The 22,706-nt window shown below is 50.1% G+C and overlaps 1 protein-coding gene across 4 annotated transcripts in view; it reads left to right on the forward strand.

The window, feature by feature from the left end:
- The first annotated feature begins 1,832 nt into the window (after positions 1-1,832).
- Positions 1,833-22,706, forward strand: part of LOC107135908 (inner centromere protein) — a 30,543-nt gene continuing 9,669 nt past the window's right edge. Inside the window, exons 1-12 of one of the 4 annotated variants that reach the window (XM_048788975.1) lie at positions 1,833-1,997; positions 4,963-5,113; positions 5,553-5,666; positions 6,510-7,333; positions 12,754-12,805; positions 14,087-14,144; positions 14,261-14,378; positions 15,381-15,432; positions 16,066-16,180; positions 16,253-16,387; positions 16,843-16,854; positions 22,583-22,692. In XM_048788975.1, the coding sequence (XP_048644932.1) occupies positions 4,974-5,113; positions 5,553-5,666; positions 6,510-7,333; positions 12,754-12,805; positions 14,087-14,144; positions 14,261-14,378; positions 15,381-15,432; positions 16,066-16,180; positions 16,253-16,387; positions 16,843-16,854; positions 22,583-22,692 (1,730 nt within the window). In that variant the 5' untranslated portion in view covers positions 1,833-1,997; positions 4,963-4,973. The remainder of the gene's footprint in view (positions 1,998-4,962; positions 5,114-5,552; positions 5,667-6,509; positions 7,334-12,753; positions 12,806-14,086; positions 14,145-14,260; positions 14,379-15,380; positions 15,433-16,065; positions 16,181-16,252; positions 16,388-16,842; positions 16,855-22,582; positions 22,693-22,706) is intronic. The other 3 variants (XM_048788976.1, XM_015478067.2, XM_015478068.2) reach the window with 3 other exon arrangements.

Genomic DNA, 22,706 nt, shown 5'->3' on the forward strand with positions numbered 1-22,706 from the left:
GCAAGAACAAAATGATTTGATAACTACTATTGTCTATCTCTGGATGTTCTCCCACTTTGTTTCACAGACTGGCAGCTGCCAATTTCTCCCTTGGCCAGACTGATGTAAAAAGGGTCCCTTAATCTCATAAGGAACCCACATTTCAGGTCCCACCATGGTCTCCAAAAGATCTAGCAGTAGAGGACCACAGTGCCCATCAGAGGGGCTTCCTCCTTGCTTTCAAGTCCACTATTCTATCACAGTCGTCTCCATGCTATCTCCACCTGTGACTCCTCTTAACTGCTGTCAGAAAGCCTTCTCTAGCGTCCTGTAGGGGTGAAGAGAGCTTCCCCTCCCTGCCCTTTGCAGGTTTGATAATTTGGCATCTGAACAACTGACAGATAATTAAGAGAAAACAATGACATAGGATTTATTATTTATTACTGTACGTGGGGCATCACCCGAGGGAAAAGGGAACATCCCCAAACCTAATGTAACCTAAAGGTTTATGTAACCTCTCTATAAGAGACAGGAGAGGAAGATGCAGGCAACGCAAGGAGAGGGAGTTATCATGAAAAGAGGAATGGGCTCTCAGGTGGAATGTCTGCATAGGATGAGAGATTCTACTCTCTTCCACCTATGGTGTATTGCTCATCCCTGATGGGATAGATAAGAATTTTGGGGAGCATTTTTATAACACTTGGATTGTAGGTGGAGGATCTGCTTTTGATCAGGCAGAGGACATTCAGGAAGAGCCCCTCTTCTGCATCTGCAGTTCCCTTCAGCCTGAAGTAACCAGCATACCACTTTGCATATTTTGGGATTGTACTTCCTGAATCTCTTCAATCCCTTACTTTTTTTTTTTTTTTTTTTTTGGTACTGGTGATTGAACTCAGGGGTACACATCCCCAGCACTATTTTGTATTTTATTTAGAGACAGGGTCTCACTGAGTTGCTTAGCACCTTGATTTTGCTGAGGCTGGCTTTGAACTTGTGATCCTCCTGCCTCTGCCTCCCAAGCCGCTGGGATTACAGGCGTGTGCCACCGCACCAGGCCAAAATCACTTTTTTCCCCTTCCTTCCTTCCTCCCTCCCTCCCTTCCTTCCTTCTTTCTTCAGTACTGGACATGAAACCCAGGCTGAGCTGATTTAGCTGGTTTCTTTTACAGACCATGGCAACCTCCCTCCACAACACATGTGCCTGAAGCAGTTTCTCAAACAGCAGAAACACTGATATATAGGGTCAGATAATTGTTTGCTGTGGGTGGGTGGCTGTGCTACCTCCCAGAGCAAATGTGTTCATACAGTGCCAAATGTGTGTGCTGGGTGGGGGCAAAACCGCTTCCCGTTGACAACTACTAGAAACACTTGGACATGCAGATGTGACCCAGGTGACCGTCCCCTGAGATGACGGAAGACTCTGTATAAATAAACTCCGACGCGATTTACAAAGCGTTTTCTTTTTACTTCTCCAAAACGGTAAGCCGTCAATCCTTGTGAGGGAAAACAGTAGAGACAGAACAGGGGAATTCATAGGTTTGGGGAATACATCCGCGACAAGGCGGAACCCTTTCCCCGACCCTCCCGTGCCGCGCGACGCCTTCGCAGTGCACTCTGGGGCTTGTAGTTCCAGAAGGCGCGCGACGCCCGGACAGCGGGCGACTTAGTCTAGATGCTGCGCACCGCGATTCCGGGAAGCTGAGGAGGGTTAAAGCGTCCTTTCCCCGCCTCTTAATCCTTCCGATTGACAATCAGGAAAGCCAATGAGTGACCTGTTTGATTCTTCCTATTATCTGATTGGCTTCGAGTTTTTCAACCGTCCGGAAAAACTCGCCGAGGATTGGCTGACGCTTCAGTTTTGAAAATCGTAGATTTCGCCCGCGCAGCGCCGCCCGGTTGCTCCTCCGGTGCTGAGAGCCTACGAGGCCGGGAGCCGGGAGGATCTGGGAGGCGGGGGCTTACTTAGGGAGACCGCGGACTTGAATCGGAGCAACCCTTTAGAGACTCGGTGCAGTCAAGTGAGTGAGCGCGGGCAGCGGGCGGGGTTGCGGGGGGGAGGTGAGCGACTTGTTCCCCCGCTTCGTGACCCCCTCACCCCTGCCCCTTGCAACGTAGAAACGTAGGGGTCCCTTCTTCTAAGTGGCGAGATCACACACTCCCCCGCCCCCCTTAAACGCCTAGGGTCGGAGAGAATAACCCCGTCCCCTCCCCAACCGGGGGCCTAGCACCGCGCTTTGTGCCAAGGACTTGGCTTTTGATTGACTTGGGGCCCCAGGAAGCCCCAAACCGGCCGGGCCGTCTGGAGGGACGGTGCCAGCGGACGTTTCGGTTCTGTTAAATCCCTAGCTCGGCGTGCTGCGCCCCAGCTGAGTAGCATTTTAAACTGGCCATTCGCACAGGCCAACGCTGCGGCTTATTTTGTCACCCCCCAAGCGCGTTCGCTGTCAAGCGCGGTTCCCTTCAGCTGCGGGCTGCTCGTGAGGGTGCCTGGAGCCGAGACTAGGCGCCCAGCTTTCCCAGGCCGCCATCGCGGAGGCCTCCAGCGAGTGGTTAAGAGCACAATTTAAATCTAGGCTCCGCCCCTTACTGACTGGGCGACTTTGACTTCTTTTTCCTGTTTCCTTAGCTGCACATGGGTGTCCTGGAGATTGGGGCGAGAATCAAAAGTGATTCTGCCTGGCCCTGGCATGGAGTACGACTCCGTAATCGGGGCAGCCCTTGTAACACCTGCACGGAGGTGTGGTGGAGAGGTGTCCACCTCCCGTACTCCCCAAAGAGGAGGTGCCGAGGAGGGCCGTGGGGTGGGGGGCTGTCGTCTGGTGTACGGTGTGGAAAAAGTGTTTGTGGAGAGGAAGAACGTCGCCCTCCTCAATGGGCGCTCAGGGTCTGTTCATAGGTTCTTAACCTGAAGATGGGGGTTTTGCTGCTCTTCCAGGAGGCTGATGGCACTCCTTCCTTTTTTCTCAGGGTCCCCTCTGTTCTAACTTATGGTGATTTTTTTTTTTTTTAATATTTACTTTTTGGCGGACACAACATCTTTGTTTGTATGTGGTGCTGAGGATCGAACCCGGTCCGCACGCATGCCAGGCAAGCGCGCTACCCCTAGAGCCACATCCCCAGCCCCAAATGGTGATGTTTTTTAAATAGTTAATTCAAAGTCTGCTAAAACCACATCTACCCTAAGAAGTTCAAATGGTATTTTGAACTTAGCAAAAGAATCACTCATCCACTTTGTCAGTTTAAACAAATACTTTAAAAAGTTGTCCAGTTGTTGCTCCCTTTAGTTCCTCTACAAACTACTTTGCTGGCCTTGGACCGGAGTCTGGGCTGTGCCCTGGGTGCAGAAGTGCTGGGGGCAGGAGAGGGTTGGCAGTGGAAAGGAGATGCCCAAGTCTAGCTGACTGCAGATGAGGGCTTTGCCCAGAACCTGTGTGTTTCTGCCTGTTTGGCCCTACCCAGTTAATGCTGCCCTTGGCATTTGGGAGCAGGAGCTTTGGATGTGTACTGGCTTGCCCTAACCTGTACCTTGAGTTGTTCAGTTAGTGTCACTGTTGTGATGGTGGAGAGGGGTTCCTATGAGATTGATGGATGGATGGATTAATTCATTCAACAAATGCCAGGTGCTGTGCAGGGCTCTGGGCTTTCAGTGATGAGTGAGACAGACAAGGGCCTGTCTTCTGGGAGCAGAGACAGGCAGTTAAACATACCCAGTGGTGTGCATGGGATTGAATCAATGGATGGGTTTGTGGCTGGGATTGTTTTAGATTGATGGTCAGGTCCTCACTGAGGATCTGAGATCCAAGTGGTAGAAAATGGGTGAGAATGTTCCAGATGGAGGGCAGAGCTCCTTTGAAGAACAAAGGCTAGTGTGTGCTCCAAAATTAGACCTAAGAAAATCCTCTGAGGCTGTAACCTGACCTAGTGTTAAGCTCCAGAAGGATCAAGGGGTCAGCAATCTGGCCTTACTCCCAGACCTTCTATCCTAGGTGGTAGGTTGAGCTGTGCATGGCTCTTCTTGGTTTTGAAGGTATAAATCAGGGTGTCACTCATGACATGAGGTGTGCAGTCTGTTATTATGGCTTATGGCCATCACCCACACTTTTGTTCTTTCATTCACTTAACAGTTGGGGTATTTATTGAACCCCTCATTTGACTGTAATAAAATACTTCATCTTAGCTTGGGACTTCTGTGATGATTATCTTACCAAGTTATAAGGAAGATATCTAAGCTTCTAGTTTTTTAAGAAAGTAAGGAAAAAAGCCCACCTCATTTGTGTTTTCCCTTTCCTAATATTTGGAGACAAGTTTTCTCAAAAGCAAGGGATTCCTTATCTTTTCCTCTCATGTTCCTTTATCCATTTATTGGGCATTTCAGCTCTAGGGAGAAGGTTGTGGGATCCTTTGGAGAACATACCCTACTTTCTTACCAACTTCTTAAAGAGGCAGTTGGATTTGATGTCTGGTGGGCTAGAGCCCGGGGTCAGCTCATGTGCAGCCCAGGGTGGCTGTGTCCTAAGCCCTTACATAACTCACCCACAAGTGCTAGGATGAAAGGTGGCAGGAGAGTAAGAGCAGGCCTGTGGTTAGGCAGGGAGAGGGGTGCTGGGGTGCCTGCTTTCTTCCTGATCCAAGAAGGCAGGTGGCAGTGCCTGTCATCTTAAACCTGAAAAAGGTGATTTGTAACATTCGTAATAGAATTGGATGGGAAGTGTGGACTTACTGGGACAGCCTTTCCCTGAGAGTGTATATTTTAGGAGAGGGAGGTGCTTGGACTGCTTGAGGGTAAGGGTCCTTCTTTATGTACAAATGAAACCATTGGACTGGTGTTTGGAATTCTGCATCTGGAGAGGGGCCCTGCTTTGGGCACTGGGTGTCTTGTGGTGATTTAGGGGTGGGGTTTGTGGCCTGGCAACTCCTTTCTGCTGAACAAAGTACCGGTCTCTAACCCTGAACCTTTCTGTCTCTTGTCCGTGCCTTCACCAGAAAGAGCCACCATGGGGACCACTGCCCCAGGACCCATTCACCTGCTGGAGCTATGTGACCAGAAGCTCATGGATTTTGTCTGCAACATGGACAATAAGGACTTGGTGTGGCTCAAGGAAATCGAGGAGGAGGCGGAGCGCATGTTCATAAGGTGAAGGCAGGGGTGCTGTGCGGTGTGGGCACCAGGGGCTGCCTGGGATGCTCTGGCTTTGGACACATAGCAGGTTCATTTCCTACCTGACAGCTAAGCAGACAGCTCTTTCCCGAGGGCCCAGTGTGCTGGGGCCTGACCCAGTATAATGGGCAGGAGAGGGAGAGGTTGTCTTTGCCTGGCTCACTGTACTTGGTGGGGCCTCTCAAGGTGAGGGGCTGTGAGGACTCACCTGGGAACTTGCTTCCCTGTCATGTGTCCCGGAGGAAGCTCTGAGTGCCTGGCAGGTGATTCACACAGGGCCTTGGAGAGCTTTCTTGGTGCTGGTAACCCCAGCTTTACCTGTCACTGCTGGGAAATGGGAGGAGGGCAGATCAATGAAAGGAGGACCTGGCTTCTGCTAGGAAGTCTCAAGTGTCATTGTCCTTGTACCAAACAGAGAATTCAGCAAAGAGCCAGAGCTGATGCCCAAAACTCCTTCTCAGAAGAACCGACGGAAGAAGAGACAGGTTTCTTGTGTTCAGGATGAAAACAGAGACCCCATCAGGAAGAGGTAGGAGGGCCAGGGCTAAGTGTGCTGGGTAGGTGGTCTCTGCTGAGGCTTGGTGCCCTCTGGGAAGGTGTTGGAGGGGCAGCTACCTGCAGCTGTGCTGGTGGGTGAAGCATTAACCAAGCATTAACTAGGCAGTGAAGCAATAACCAAGACCATGAAATTCAGAGAGTGTGTGAGTGCAGATGCCTGTGTATATGTTAGGGGTGGGGGAGGGGAAGGATTCCTAGTTTGGGAGACAAGAGAGAACCAGTCTGTATTGGGTTAGAGTGACCAGAGGTATGGACCAGATGACTGGTCCAGCCCTCTTGTTGCTGGGCATGTTATAATTCCTCACAGAAATGGTGACTGCAAAGTATTGGAGTGAAGTCACTGGGTCTTAGAGTCAGGCAGTCTGGATGTAAACACTAGTTCTGGGCCTTATTAGCTGTACGTACGTCTCTGGGCTTCTCTGATCCTGTTTCCTCATCCCCCAAAGTGGGTATGATGGTGCTGCCATCCCCGGGGCCATCTTGCAGCTTGAGATCATGTGTGAAGTTCATAGCAGGGTGCTAGACAGTGTGACCTCAGTCAGAGGGAAGTTTATAGTAATTTATTCTTCCCAGCAGTTCTGTGAGGACTGGACATTGCATCCAGCTTATAGTTAGAGAGACTGAGCAGCCAGGGTCTCATGGCTAGAGGTGGCAGAGCATGCACTGGAACCCCGATCTTTTGCCTCCAATCCTCTGATTTGCACTCCAGCCGAGCTGGTGGCTTCTGGAGAGATTGGTCTGTTCTGGCTTGAGTTTTTTGAGGGGTGCCCATTGCCCTGTTGAGCTATCTCAGCCCCTGCTTTTCTGTCCCCAGCAGATTATCCCGCAGAAAGACTCGGAGCAGCCAGCTGAGTTCCCGGCACCTCTGTAGCAAGGACAAGGTGGAGAAGCTGGCCACAGTGATGGGGGAGAATGGCTCTCCTGTGCTGCAGCGGGTGACCCGAGCTGCAGCTGCCGCAGCTGCAGCCGCCGCAGCTGCAGCTGCCGCAGCTGCAGCTGCTGCTGCAGCCTCCTCCACAGCATCGGCTGAATCTTCACCTATCCCCGAGCTTCCCAGCATGCTGACCGAGAAGCCCATGGTGGTGATAGGCCTTACTGAGCGCCGGAGTGCTGAGCAGTGCCTCACTCAGAGCATGGCTGCCTCAGCTCTGTCACGGGTTCCATCCCCAGCTCCCACTCCAGCTGCACCTCCGGCTTCCCAGGGCATCCCGACATCGGATGTTGAATCAACACCTAAGAAGTCAGAGGCCGGAAGACTGGAGTCTGTCACAGTGAGCTCTTTGATGGCTACGCCCCAGGACACCAAGAGTCGAGGGGTTGGGACTGGACGGTCTGTGTCCAAGCTCAAGATTGCGCAGGCTTCCCCAGGTCTGTGGGACTCACACAACTCTCCAGACTCTCCATGGAAGGAGCGGGTGCTGGCCCCCATCCTGCCAGAGAACTTCTCCACCCCCACGGGCTCCCGTGCAGTCCCTCAGTCAGTGCGTCGCAGCCTGATTGCCCTGTCCTCCCCGGACGCCCAAGTCTTACTCACCCAAAAGTATTCCCTGGTGTCCAGACAGGAAGGCACCAGCCGCAGATCAAGCAAAAAGATCAAGAAGGCTGCCAAGGAGCCAGCTGCCTCTGCCCGCATCATCTGTGAGTGTTGGGGGTGGTGTGAACTGGTCCCTGGTCCCTGATTCAGCTGAGTGTTTCTGAGGGACCACCTAGCAGAGAACTTTCTGTGATGCTGTGACTGTTCTGTATCTGTGCTGTTCTGTATGGTAGCTGCCAGTTAGCCACATCTGGCTGTTGATCACTCAAAATATGGCTAGACTGATTGAGGAAGTCTAAATTTTATTACATTTTTATTTGATTTAGATTGAAATGGCTACACATAGCTAGTGGCTGCCATGTTGGATGATAAAGGTCTAATCCAACCATTATTTTATAGATGAGGAAACTGAAGCATAGAGAGGTTGGCCCCAGAGTCCCTGTGTTTCATGGCCACGTTGAAGTTGGAACCTTTGAGGAGGGTCTTCTCAGAGCCAGTGTGTTCCTCCCCTTCCCTGTCCTGCAGAGACTGACTTAGATGCAGCATGCTGGAATGCCACCTCCTATTGGTGAAATCGCGTTTAGTCTGGAATGTGGATTCTCACTGCCCCAGGCTCATTCTGGAGCAGATGACTAAGTATCTGGTGAGAGGAGTAGGAGGACCAAGTTGACTCTGGAGCTAGAGTTCTGGGTTTGGGTGACAGCTGGGCCATTTACCTACCCTATAGCCTTGGGTAGGTATGTAAGTGTCTTCGGGGGCCTGGGTTCTTCATCTGTGACCTGGGATAATAGCATCACCTTACAGGGGCATCATGAGCTTTTCTTCATTATTGCACCTAGGGTGTTTAGAATCATGCCTGGCACAGGAAGGACTCCGTGGCATTAGCTGCTTTTATTATCATCAGATCTCAGTGAAGGGGACCTGTGCCCTAAGTGTTATGAGCCACAGAAGGGAGGTAGGCATCTCTGTGAGTCAGGGCTGCATGATGGGGGCGGGTCTGAGTTGGGAGGGTTTTGAAGGATGGCTGGGCTTTGGCTAGATGGGAAAAATGTGGGGATAGGCATCCCTAATGGGAACAGCTTGAACAAAGACCTTGAGGGTCAGAGCAACAAGTGATAGGGTGTCTGGGCTCAAGTGCCATCTGAGGAGCTTGGGCATAACCCCACTGGAGCAGAGGAAGTAGCCCATGATAGTTGTTAGAAGATTCCTAGCACCTTGTGAAAAATGGCCAAGAGGGCTGGCACAATGGCACATGCCTGAAATTGCAGATTCTTATGAGGCTGAGACAGAAGCCAGCCTGGGTAACTTACCAAGTCCTTTTTTTCAAAATAAAAAATGAAAAGGACTGATGAGGTAGCTCACTGGTACAATGCTTAGGTAGCATGTGTGAGTCCCTGGGTTCAATCCCCAGCATTATGGGGAAAAAAAGGCCAAGAGGAAGGAGGGAGGGAGTCAGGGAGCTGGAGGCTGCTGCAGGGCAGACTAGAGGTTGGTCTGGACAGTGAGGTTGATAGAGAGGATGGGCCACGTTTTATATTAGTGGGTGGTACAAAGTAACTGGCATCTGCCTGGAACTTATAAAATTTGCAAAAGAAAAGGTTATCTCCTTTGGTCTCTGAACAGCACTGTTTGCTTATTAGGATTTCCTTTCTTCAACAGAGGAGGAGACAGGCTTTGGAGGCCATGGTGTCTATTAATTGGAAAGCTGGGGCTTGAGCCCTACTAGTTTTATTCTGTCCAGGAAGGCAAGTGCTTGCTGAGGCCTGTTGAAAGCCCCAGGGCAGGGCCCCTCAGGCAGGTGCAGATACCTCACCTTGGTAGGTTTCTCCTGGGCACTGCCCTTGGTCGTGTGGTGGTGTAATTTGGGTCTTGTGAAGCATGGCATGAGGCAGGAGTCTGGTACACTGTCCCTTTTAGATTCTTAGACGTACCTAGGTGGCTCATATCTGTCTTGGAGGTTTCCCCAGGCCCGAATCTGATCCTGAGAGAGAGGTCCAGCAGGGGCAGGTGAGGCGGGGGCTATAGGAAGAGAGAGGATCTCTGGAGCTCCTCTCATGCTTTGAGATCAGATCTGTAGTTCCAAGCCCTTCTGGTTGCTCTTCCTTCTCTGCCCCTTCTCTGCTCCCAGGTGGTCTTCTGAGTGGACTGGCATGTGACCAAGTCTGTCTGACTCCAAGCCTACTGCTCATATTCCTTCTTAAGATGGAAGGAAGAGGGAGAGGAGGAGGTAGGGTCCAGGATCTGGAGTCATAGAGACTCTGGGTGACCTTGGGTATACCCCTTCTCTCAACCTCAGTTTCTGCATCTGTGAAACGGTGATAGTACCTGCCTTGAATGTGGGTGGAGAACCTGTCTAGTGCTTGGGTGTGGCACATGCTTAGTAGATCTCACTTAAACAAGCCAAACACAGCAAGGGCAGTGTCCCTGAAGCTCTGTGTAGGTGTGACCAGGGTACACAGCTATGGGGTGGTGAAGAGGGGATGTGGAGACTTTGTGGGTGTCTTTCTGACTCCAGACTTGGGTGTGGCTGGATGGTCAACTCAGGTGGCATCTTGGTTGGGGTTGTCCCCTAAAGCAGCCTTTGCTGCAGGGATTTACATGCAACTCATTCTTTTTAGAAATGAGGGAAGTATCTGCAGCAGGAGAGTGGAGAGGAAATGAGACAGGAAAAGGTGACTGGCAGGAAAGGGTAGACACAGGGGACATCTGGAAGCCTGCGTGAAGCACTGGTGAGGAGCTGCTGACCAGGGACACGAAGCCCTGGCCCTCCTGGCCTGGTGCACAAATACTGAGGAGGGGCTGTCTAGCAGCAGTGGACAGGCAGGTTGGCTCTCAAGTGGATAGGCAAGGGTCAGGGGCTGCCACTGTAGGGTTTCTAGAAGGTTCTGCTATGTAGGTCAGATTCTGTTGTGGCTTCCTGGCCACTTCTGCACTGGGGAATAGTCCTTTAGTCCGTATGCCTGGCCTTAGGCCACCTCCCTGCCACCAGACCTGCTCTGACGCTGGAATGGAAGCTAGGAACAGAGCCCTGTCGTGTGAATAGTCATTCTGACTGCCATTCTGACTCTGAAGCTGCTCCTCCCACTGGCTACCAGACCCCAGAAAGAGAGGTCCCTCCTTCCTGCTTCTTGCTTCCTCCTCGGTGCCTTGCCACTCTGTTGTTCCATCCCCTTGCCTGTCTGCCTGTAGATCCTAGCTGCCTCTCCGCCTTAGCTCTGGTCACGCTCCCATGGCTCAGGATGAGCCAGCTGAGCAGGTCTGCCTTCCATACCCCCAGAAGGCTGTTCTGTCTCTGGCTCCGGGAGGTGCTTCTCCTTCTCCCTAGACTGGTGGCTCTCAAGGTTTGGTTTCAGCACCTGCTTCCAGTTTTAAAAATCAGTGAGGACTGCAAAAAGCTTTTGATTATAAGCTAGTTACTATATTAGAAATTAAAAGTAAGGAATTTAAAAGTATTTAAAATAGTTAATATTTTATAGGAAATAGAAATTACTTAATAGTTGTTATCTATTAATAATATTTTAATATTAAGGGATTTAAAATATTTAATATCTTAATATTAAAAAAACTAAAGTGTCAAGCCTTTTACCTTTTAACATAAGATTTTTGCTGAAACAACTTTTCCAAAACTGATTGACCTTATTCCACACTTCTCAGATCTCTTAAATGTGTGGCTTAGCTGAAGACAGCCAGATTCTGCATCTTATCTGCTGCATTTTGCTGTTTGGGTTGATGTATCTGAGAAATTTGGCCTTACACATGTGTAATCATGGGAAGAGGGAGGGCTTTTATCTGTCTTTTCTAGATAATTGTGCATGTCCTTTGTTATTATACCCAGTGTAATAAGTGACAGTTTCATGAAGGCTCCTTGTAATGAAATCATGTCGTTGATTCCTCATTGACCTGTCTTGCGCTTTGACTGAATCAAAGTGGTTTTATAACCTCATGCATTGGTCATTTGGAAGATGTGTTTCTTTGAATTATACATCTTCAAAAACATCCACAGACTTCTTTTTGTAATATCAAATAAGCATGTTTGTTTTCTGATCTCATCAGAAAAGTCTTTAGGTCTCGGGAAACTGCAGTGCTTCTGGTGGTGGACACATGTTTTTCAAAATTCTACTTTTTGGGGGGAGAGCTCTTTTTTTTTTTTTATTGTCAACAAATGCATTAGTTGTTATATTTTAAGGGATGGATTCACTTCATTTATTTTTAGGATATTGTCCAGATATCCAACATTGGATAGCTGAAGATTGCTAATTATTCTTTCAACTAAAAAAGTTGAAGAAAAATTGCTAGTTCAGCTGGCAATTCAAACACAGGCACTTTTCATGGAGACCTGGGTTTGTAGTAGATGCACATTTTACATACTTAACCACTGTGTTGAGCACAATATTAAAAAGATAGGTGCTTGAGTTTAGATTTAATAAAATTAATGCTTCTTCACTGAGGACATTTAAAAAAATTTGCTCTTTTTAAATATACATAACAATAGAGTATATTTTGTCATATATATATGGGGTAACTATGCTAATTAGGATCCGAATCTTGTGGTTGGGCATGATGTGGAGTTACATTGGTCATGTATTCAGATATGAACATAGGAAAGTTATGCCCAATTTATTCTACTGTCTTTCCTATTCTCATCCTCCCTCCCTTCCCTTGTTCCCCTTTGTCTAATCCAGTGAACTTCTATCTTCACCCCCACCCCTTATTGTGTGTTAGCACCCACATAGCAGACAGGACAGTGTTAGACTGTTTATATGAGATAAGATGATGCTTTCTGCTGTGGTCTTGATTGGTGCTAAGCTTCTGTAGTCCCCTTCTCCCACCCCACCCCTTTTGTGTTTTCAGGGCAAATGTCAACCTAGTGAAAATGGAAAGTAATTATTTAATATTAGGGTGAAATGGTTACGACCTCGTGGAACCCCGGAAAAGGTCTGGGGATATCCAGGTTTTGGAGATTACTGTTTGAGAGCCACCGGCCTGGGCTTCCTTCTCCCTCCCATTTCTTCCCTTTCTTTGTTCTACACGTTGAATCCTCCAGACCAGTTCAGATTCCCCTCTTTAGGCTTTTAAAAACCTTTGCTCTTTTTTGTCATTGCTCCATAATGTCCTTTATGGGATTATTTGTTGGTTGTGAAGACCAGACAGTGACTCTGTTGGTTTTGCTCACTGTTGGCTCTGTGGGCCTGACTCGGGGCCCAGTACATACCAGGCACTCGATGAATGTTTGTTGAATGAATAAGCTCCTTGTGTAGCACCTGTGCTGGGAGTTGAGGACCCAGAGCTATGCCTAGTGAAGGAGCTGAGTTGTGGCCTCCGGTGGCCATGTTAGGCAGTAGCAGAAGGCATAAAGTCTGTAGGTCCATTGAGGAAGTCAGGCTAAGGGCCCAGGACATGGTGGGCCTGTGTCTCCTGAAGGGAGCGATGGCTAAGCCCTTGCTAGAGCTGATTCTGTGAGCCTCTTGGTGTGGTACATGGCCAGTTTCTGAAGACACCTTTTGATCCTTTGTTTTTCCATCAGGTCACAGTTACCTGGAGAGGCTCCTGAATGTTGAGGTGCCCCAAAAAGTCAGGTGAGTTCAGTTCCAGGGCTAAGGGACGCTCCCAGGTGTGGGCAGGGCACTCTGGGGACCAGGGAGTTGAGGTGAGCACCAAGGATGGAAGCATTTTCTGCTGCTGAGCCCTCCCTCCCCGGGCTGGACCATCCATGGCATTGCTGGCAGCCCTGCCCTTCCCCCCAGCCCGTTTAACCAGCCAGTGAGCAGCAGGGTGCCGGTCTCTATGTAGTACTTGTCAGCTCTGCTTGGCCTGCCCTGGTGGGAGGGTGGGCTCCATAGGTTGTAGATGAGGTAGAGCAGCCACGAAGAACGCCTTCAGATTGGGGCAGGTGAGGTAGAATGGGGGTAGCCTGGAGGATTTGGAGTGCTCCCCATTCCAGGGTCACACTGCCTGGGGCCATGACACTGACTCCTCTTCCTGGAGGCCACGTTCTGCCATCACTAAAGCCAGCCCCCTCCCTTCTGGCTTTGGAGCAGAGGGCCACCGCTTGGGTTGGGCATACCTGCTGGCCTGACCAGCCCCTGGACCCAGAGACAGGGCTCATCTGGGTCCAGGAGATTGCAGTGAGCTGGGAGTGGGCTCTGTGTTAACTTTCCAATACAGACACCTGAGATAACCAACTAATAAGAGAAAAAGCTCCCAGTTTTAGTGGTCTCAGTCCATGATCAACTGACCTGTTGCTTTGGGCTTCTGGCAGCAGCATGCATCACAAAGGAGAGCCTAGGGGTGCAAAGCCATTTACCTCCGGGCCAGGAAGAGAAGGGAAGGAGCCGGTGGGGCCTCACTATCCCCATCCAGACCACATCCCATTGACCCTAAGACCTCCACTAGTCCCCACTTCTTAAAATGCCCATCACCTCCCAGTAGCGTTACTCTGGGGACCAGCCCTTTAACATAGGGACCTTTGGGGACCAGGCCTTTAAGAACCAAATGATAGGGCTGGGGCTGAGGCTGTGCTCAGGGGTGAGCGCTTGCCTAGCATGTGTGAGCACTGGGTTCGATTCTCAGCACCGCTTATCAATAAATAAAATAAAGGTCCATTGACAACTAAAAAAAGAACCAAAGGATAGCAAGCTGCCCTCCCAATCAAAGCCATGATGGGGGCGAGATGAAACCAGGTTCAAAGCTGACATCCTCTGCCCAGGAAGCTGCTGGTCATGGCTATCATCCTCCCATCATGCCTTGGGGCTGTCGGTGTGTGCCCAGGTCAGGTCCTCTGACACCGACTACCCCAGAGACGGGGGGAGGGCCTAGACTTGCCGGGGAGTCCCTGTAGTATCCCCTTCTGCTTTCAGCCCTGAGCACAAGGAGTCCAGTGACAAGGATGAGCCTGTGGAGGCAGACGAGCCAGAGGTGAGGTGGGCAGCCCGGGGGGAGGGCCTGAGGGCCCCCGGGGCTCTGCTCCACATCACAGTCATCCCAGGCCTTCAGTTCCAGGCAGGGCCCCTTAAGCTTGCTTCTTCTTACAGGCCTCCAAGAACGATGGGAGTAACTCGAGGCTCCATGGTGCCACCAAGGTTGCCCCTAGTACGACCACGTTGAAGCCTGCAGCTGGTGACCAGGAAGCACCCTCTGAAGGGCAACAAGGTGAGTCTTCCTGACCTGCTGCATGCAGGTACCAGAGCCACAGGAGGCCGTGCTGGTCTCAGCCTGGCCTGTCTTGGGACAAGGAACCCCATTTTCTGGAGTAAATGAAACCTGAAGATAGCATAGATCTTCTGGCTGGCGCTGTTGCTGGGTGCTGCACGAGTGGCCTTGGCTGGCTGGGGCAGGAAGCAGGGGGAAGGGCCTGAATCAGGGTATGAATGTGAGGTGCCTGGTTCAGGCTTTGAACTCTACTCCAAGGGGAAGAGGGGAGAGCCTGGCCGCCTGCTTTGTCTCTGTATCTGGCTCACTGTTGACCTTCGTAGGTCCTTCCCTGTGGACAGAGGGCTGGAGAACCGTGGCTCTGGGAGCTGGCCTGCAGCCCTCCCTGGCTTTCTGGGCTCCTCTGGGGATCCTGGGGTTGGGGTTACATCTCCTGGGAAGAGTGCTTCTCCTCTGGTGGGGAGAATACTATAGCTGTAAGATTTTGTGGTTTCCTTCTCTTTATGGCAGGGTCCGTGACAATGGTTGTGCCAGCCCTACAGCCCCCAGGGTGGCTGCAAGTTCCCTTTGGAGTAAGGGGCGCTTTCTCCTAGTGTGAAGCAAATCCTGAGCCTGCATTCCACATGGTGACTCTGTACAGGAGCCTGTCCTTCTGCCATGGTGTCACTGGCTCAAGGCCCATTGACAGTTTAGCAACTGTGCATGGAGCTTCAGGGGTTGTTGCTCCAGTGGGACTGTCCTGCCATTCTTGCCACAGATACCAGGCACTGGGGCTGAGGGTTCTGGCTGGGGATAGTGTGTCAGGCTCTGGATGAACATAAATTCCTTAGAGCCAGTGACTACATTGCTAAGGCTTACACTTCTGTCACGGGCCACCCTGGGGGCTGCCAGGAAGAGCCTGCCCCCTCCTATAGCTCCAGCTGGGAGCCACCTCTCCCAGTCCCTCCATGCCCAGCCCACCAACATTGTCCTGCAGCCCTGTTGAAATTGCTGTCTTCACAGAGGCCAAGACTGATGAAGCAGATAGACACAGAGAGCCACCCCGGAGTGTCAGGTTTGCACCTGGGAAGGGGCATGCGGGTGATTTTCTTTCAAGGGGTCCACAGGGGCATGAACTGGAAGGCTTTGCACGAGGAGGGGTCGTTGTTGAGGGGCTCCTTTCTTGTTGGGGTTCATGGCCTGTGTTCTGACTTATTGAAGGAGGCTGTTCAATGCTATGGTGCCAGCACTGGCCTGGGAATGGGGTGATCTAGTCATAAACCCTGTCCCTCTGAGTATTTTTGACTATGTGACCCTGGACTGGTCACCTTCCTTTCTCTGCATGAGCCAGAGAGCTGGCCTGGGAGACCCCAACACTATAGTCCCTTCCAGTCCAGAATCCTGACTTGTTTTTTTGGTACTAGGAATTGAACTCAGGGCACTTGACCACTGAGCCACATCCCCAGCCCTATTTTGTATTTTATTAAGAGACAGGGTCTCATTGAGTTGCTTAGCACCTCACCAGCCTTTGCTGAGGCTGGCTTTGAACTCATGATCCTCCTGTCTCAGCCTCCCAGCTGCTGGGATTATAGGCGTGAGCTACCGTGCCTGGCTAGGGCTGACTTTTTATGTTTTTTTATGGGGTGTGGCGGAGTGTGGGGAGGGTGCATGGGTCTGCCCTGTGACCGTTGCCAATGTGCCTGGGTAGGAGGAAACGCAGCTATAAGCAGGCGATGAGTGAACTGGACGAGCATCATCTGGGGGATGAGGAGCTGCAGCCCCCCAGGTGTAAGACTCCTTCCCCACCCTGCCCAGCCAGCAAGGTGAGTAGGCTCCCAGCTCTGTGCTGTTCCCTGTTCTGTTTGTCCTGTCCTAATCTCTTTCCTCACTGGCAGGTGGTACGGCCCCTCCGGACCTTTCTGCACACAGTGCAGAGGAACCAGATGCTCATGACCCCAACCTCAGGGTCCCGCAGCAGTGTCATGAAGTCTTTCATCAAGCGCAATACTCCCCTGCGTGTGGACCCCAAGGTGAGGGAGCCCCGTTCTCTGGTCCGGCTTTGCTCAAGCTGGGGCTGCTGGGAGTAGTGTGGGTCCAGACAGAGACAGGGGCAGAGGCAGGTATGGCCTGGCTCTGATAAAGGGCCAGTTCAAGGCTCTGTGGCCATGAGCAGCTTGATACTGGGGTCACTGCCTTGACCTTCTAGTCCTCTGGACTGTGGCCCAGAGCCTTGGTGGCTCAGTGTGAACCTTGGGCTGGGAAGTGGCAGGATGGGCCTAGCAGACCTACAGTGCTCACTGTCCTCCCAAGTGTGAGGGCTCAGGTGAGGAGTGGCACAGATGCTTCAGGTGGGCATGGGGTGGTACTGCTAGTGAGAGTATAGGCTCTGAGCAGATGCCTGCTGTCACTGCCAGGTTTGGGGCCTGCCTTGTGGGTTGTGCCCAGCCTAGCAATAACTCTTGGCTTTTTCCTGTCTTCTTCACAGTACAGCTTTGTCGTAAGTAAAGCCTGTTCCTGTCCTGTAACAGCTCACCTAGCACTTCCCTGGGTAGCCCTGTCTGTGTAACTGACAGCTGTGGAAGCACTAACATTGCAAGGGGAGCATTAGGAAGAGACGGGGATGGCGGTGAGGGGCATTTGAGGCACCGGGTGGCTGGCTGGAGGCACTCAGAAGTTCTGGGGTCTGGTGTCCTCCCTCTGCCGAGTCTGCCCTCTGCTTGTGACCTTGCTCTGGCAAGGACATAAGCAGGGTGTGTCCTGTAGCTGTTCACTGGGACTACAGCTCCAATTGTTTCCTACCACCCCCTCTCTTCCCTGTCCCCAGCACTGGGGGCCTGTGGGTCTGCTAAGAGAACAGACAGATTGTCTCTGGTCCCCAGAGCCATTGAGATTTATTGGGTCACAGATCTAAGCTGTAGCCTTGAGTTGGTGGAGCTACGGGGGAGGGAGGTCTGGCTTTGAACTGGGCTATTAATAGTGAATTGACTCTGGGTCTGTAGCTCTGTGGTAGAGCATTTGCCCAGCATGCACAAGGCCCTGGGTTCAATCCCCAGTATTGAAATGAAACAAAATACCAAACCTTACAGTAGAATTGTTGCAGTGACATCTAGAAACAAGGCCACAGAAGCTGTTCTCTTCTCAGACACCTCAGCTGAGCTGAGCCAGGTTACTGACCTTGAGTAAGAACCTAGAGGAGCTCCGGGCTCCTGTGCCAGTTGCCAAGGCTAACCTTTGTTCCTTTGTTTCCTGTGGGAGCCCTGGAGGGCTGCCCACTGGCTACCAGAAGGGCTTCTGCCTCCAGCTGACCACCTCTGCAGGTGGGAGGGGCTTCCCAGTACCTGGCCTGGTGGGTCTGGAGCCTGCCCTTCCTGCAGGGAGCCCCGTTCCCTGGTTGGACGGGGTGATAGTGTGCCTTCCAGTTGTCAGCCAGGAGGCTGAGGCCTTACACTCCTGTTACTGTGCTAGGCTCCCACTAGGCTCCTGGGCCCACAGTAAAGAAGAGGACTAGCTAGCCCTTGTGTGCCCCACACCCTGATTTATTAGAGATTTGCAGTTCTCATGGGTGTGACTGAGACATCTGGGACGTTGCCCTTTTCTGCTCTGGGGAGTCCAGGCCCCTGAACAGGGCATCTGGTGGGTATGGACAGTCCTTACCTGGAAAACTAGGGGCCACACTTTCTTTGGGCCTATGTTTCCTTGGTCACAAAATGAAGAGACTAGTAAGAACTTCAAAGAGATTTGATGGCCCAGAGAGTAATTGTGTCAGGTACCTACTGCAGGACTTGGTATAAAGCCAGCACTGGGTACAGGACAGACTGCCTAGGTGAGGTCTCTGGAGGCAGAAGGGGCTTCCCTGGCTCATGGTGTCCTCCCAGCCTCTGCTTGGGCCTCTGGGGAGCGGGAACAACCCAGCCTGTTTTTGAGAAGCAGGCAGAGAAGAAACAGATTCTGTGACACGAGCTACTCTGAAGCACCAAGTTTTCCTACTAAATTTGTAATGCAACAAGATGAAGGGCTCTGGTCTGTGCTGGGAAAGCTGTCACTTGAGCTTTGGGACACAATTCTGTTTCACTGAGCCTTGCTGAAAGTTGGAGTCTGCTCTGCTCTTGGAGCAGGAGGAGAGGGTGGCAGTCGGGTGCCACATGGCCTTTGCTTCTGAGGTGCTTTCCTGGAAGGAGAGCAGATGGCCGCAGCTGGGTGGAGAAGCCTGTGGGCCCCACCCTCCTCTTGTTCTCCCCAGGTCTGGGTAGTTGCAGAGCCCTGGTGTGCTGAAGGCCTGCCCTTCCTCCCTCCGCGTGGAGCCCCAGTGTCCTGCAGGCCTTTTCTGCACCCAGCTTGACTTTTGTGGCTCCTTGTGTCTCTCTTTCCTCCCATTTTTCTCTTCACTTTTTAAGAAATGTTTTGTTTGAAACAGTGATCTTACAGTAAAATGGACTTTTTTTTTTTTTTTGCGGGGGGTGGGGAGTATAGTTCAATGAATTTTGACATGATTTATGTAACCGCCATCACAGTTGGGATGCAGAACCTCTCCATCACCACAGAGCGCCAGTAGCAGCCCCTGTGTGGTCATACCATCCCTCTGCCTTGATCCTAGCAGCCATTGACCTGTTTGCCCTCAGCTCAGTGTGGTGGTGACTTTTGGAGAATGTCATGTTAATTGTTGAGTCATAGCTACCTTTGGAGATTAGCCTCCTGCTGTCTGCCCAAGGTCTTTGAACGCATCTGAACCATCATATTCAAAGCGAGTTTCTTACAGACAGCAGATAATTGGTTTTTAAAAAATAATTCTGACAATGCCTTAATTTGATGTATTTATATTTAATGATAGGTTGGAATTTAGGGCCACCATTACTTTATTATTATTATCATTTTTTTTGTTTGATCTTTCCCCTTTTCTTTTTTCAGAGGCTTACTAGAAAACTTTTGTGTGTTCCATTTTATCTGTTGTGATTTTGACTATCCTTCTGCAGCATTCTCTCCAGGTGTTTCCAGGCATTCCGTGCTCCACTTAGTCTGTTGAGCCACCATTTCCCCAGTGTGGGGATGTGCAAAAACCTCCCCCTGGGCCCCTTGGCCTCCCCCACTGTTGCTCTAGTTGTCTTGCAAATTACGTCCTTTGGTTTTGACGACTCCATTAAGATACATTCTAATTTTGGCTTTCAACTGCTGAATATCTTGTTGAACTCAAGAGGAAAAGAATTTTCTCTTGACCTGGGTATCTGCCAATTCTGTTGCTCTTTCTTTGTTCTGGATATTTCATGTTTCTTTCTGGAGAGGAAAACTTCTTTTAATGGTTCTTTTAGAATAGGTGTGCTGGCAACTCATTCTCTAGTTTTCCTTCATCTGAGGAGCCTAGCTCTCTTCCTATTTCTGTAAGATGCTTACACTGGGTATAAATTTTTTTTTTCTTAAAAACTTTAAAAATTTCCTTCTCATAAGAAATCTTTAGTCATTCCAAATATTGTTCCTCTGTAGGGAGTGTATTCTTTTATTTTGTCTGATTTTAATACTTTACTTTTGTTTCTAGTTTTTAGGTTTGTTTATGATGCATGTGTTCAAGGATTTCTTTATAGTTTTGGGTGCATCTCCTGTCAAGGTCATGTGGTTCACTGACCTTAAATCCCAAGATCATGTATTTCACTGGACTTGGCAGAATTATCAGTCATTGTTTTTTAAAATGTTCTTAAGCATCACCTTCCTCTCCTTGTGAGATTATAAGATACTAATGAATCACATGAAGACCTGTTTTGTTTTGTTTTTTTGATACCAGGGATAGAACCCAGGGGCACTTAACCACTGAGCCCCATCCCCTATTTATTTATTTAATTTTATTTTGAGATAGAGTCTTGCTAAGTTACTCAGGGCCTTACTAAGTTGCTGAGTCTGTCTTTGAACCTGCAGTCCTCCTGCCTCAGCCTCCTGAGCTGCTGGGATTACAGGCGTGTGCCACTGCGCCTGCAGGCCTTGTGATTTTTGTCTTAAAACAGTGAGTTTGGTTAATTTTTCTTCGATAACTTTTTCTGTTCAATTTGATTAATGTTTATTGATTTATGTTCAGTTTTGCTATATTTGTCCTGTCTTTTCTGCTGTTGAACTTATCCATTGAATTTTAAAGTTTCAGTTATTGCATTTTTAGTTCTAAAATTTCCATTTGTTTCTTTTATATCTCATGTTTCTTTGCTGGGATTTTTCTGTTTGTCTAGTTTTCGGGAAAATATTTGTGATGACTTATCAGAGCATTTTTGAAATACCCATTCTAAAGTCTTTTTCAGATAAATTCCAACAACCATGCCACCTTGGAATCTGTTAATTGTTTTTTCCCATGTCAGTTGAGATTTTCCTGTTTCTCTGCATGTTGAGTGATTTTTGGATTGTCTCTTCAATGTTCTTCTTATTAGGCTTGAGGCTCTGGGTCTTGTTTAAATCTTGTGGAGAGTGTTGATATTTTTACCAACTCTGCAATTTAGCAGCAAGCGACTTGATTCATTTTCAGGCTGCAGGTTCCCATCTGTCTTCTGTGGCATGTGCATCCAAAGTCGGTTCATGTTTTCAAGCCTTTGCTGTATGGGTCTAGTGGAGTGTGTGCCAGTCTGAAGGGGCTTAAAGGTGATCTGTTTTATCTTAGTTTTGGGTGTGATAATTAGAGTCAGATGCTTGCATCTGCAGCCTGGAACAGAGCCTAGGAACTCATAAATAATCCATGGAATCCCTTTCCTGATTCCTTCAGTACTTTCCAGTTCTCTGGAACTCTCCTTTTCCATCCAGGGAGCTAGGACTTTGGTTACCTGGCTCTACCTTGTGCTTCTATGACTGCACCCAGGGCCACCTGGCAGAAAGACCAAGAAGCAAAGAGTAATAAACAAGTTTGAGCCTAGACTTTCAGGAACATAGTTCCATAGTCTGGAGTCTGCAGCAACTGCTGCAGCCCCTGGTTACCATGACAGAAAGGATTTGTGTACTGTCTCAGACTTTCTCTTTCTGCTCCCTGAGTCAGATCTAGGGGGCTTTTCTTGGAGTTCTCCTTCTGCACCCAGCTGATCCTGACCCTTTGGGGTTTCAGGCTGCACTGAGTTCAGGCTGGGCTGGGCAGGAGAGGTAAAGGAGAACTTATTGCTGGTGCTTCAGAGTCTGGTCTTGTTTCCAGATCTGCCTGCCGCTTTATTCTTCACAGGCTTCAAGTAGCTGTTCTCTGCGTTCTGCCAGGTTTTGTGACCGTCATAGGTGGGAAGAATAGGTGGTGCGTGCCTACTCTGCTCTAGCCCTTAACCAGAGCTTCAGGAGGATCGTGCCACGTCCCTGCTAGATTTCTTCTTGTCAGGGTCAGTTGGCCAGGAGCCAGGGAGAAACTGATAGTAACCAGTTGGAGGGGGAGCGGGGTGGCTGGCTATTGGAAGCTGAGTCCAAAGAGGGAGTGGAAGCCAGTTGAGGGTGGTGTGTGCAGGGCTATGGCCTTGGCTTCAGCCTCTATTTTCAGCCCCAGATCATTTAGGGGGAAAACAGCAGACTTGCCCTTGGCCAGGGAGGGCGTGGGGCTCCCGTTGACTGTCCACGCCCTAACCGTGCCCTCCTGTGGCTTTTTGGGTCTGCCTAGATGGGGTGCTAGCATCGATCTGCTATACAACTACTACTACTTTTAAAAACTTGTTTTAAAAAATTCTATCATGGGAATTCAGAAAATTAAGAAATATCATATTTAATCTGTCTCACCATAGTAACCTTTGTTAGCACTTGACAATACTTTATTGTTTTCAATGCTTCTGAAATAGTTGATGTACACAAAAGAATAAAGTATTCACAAATAACGTACGTTATAAAGCATGATGGTGACAGTGCTTGTGTGTGTGCTGGCTCCTTATGCAAAACAGTAGCCAGAGCTGTCAAAGCTGTCTTCTTGTCCCTTCCCAATCCCAGCCTCCATTCTCTTTTTCAAATGCATTATTTATAGAATCAGCACACACATTTCAATTTTGAGCCTGATTTTTGTGCTGCCCATAACTTGGCAGGGCACAGCTGAGGGTGCTTTGTGACTCCGGCCCTTGGAGGCGTTTGGATCCTCCTGGGAGCAGAGACCGAAGCCCCTGCCCAGCCTGGGTGAGCATGGAGGGCATGCTAGGGGCACCTCTGCCTCTAAGGAACATTCTCTGCTGCTGTCCACCTGGCTGAGGCTGGGCAGCCTTTGGAGTGGGGTTTGTCCTTGCTCATGTCCCAGCCCCTCTCACCCCCAGGAGAAGGAGCGCCAACGCCTGGAGAATCTGCGGCGGAAGGAGGAGGCTGAGCAGCTGCGCAGGCAGAAGGTGGAGGAGGACAAGCGGCGGCGGCTGGAGGAGGTGAAGCTGTAAGTGGCCTGAC

This window comes from Marmota marmota, unplaced genomic scaffold (genome assembly GCF_001458135.2).
Source record: "Marmota marmota marmota unplaced genomic scaffold, marMar, whole genome shotgun sequence".
Lineage (NCBI taxonomy): Eukaryota > Metazoa > Chordata > Mammalia > Rodentia > Sciuridae > Marmota > Marmota marmota.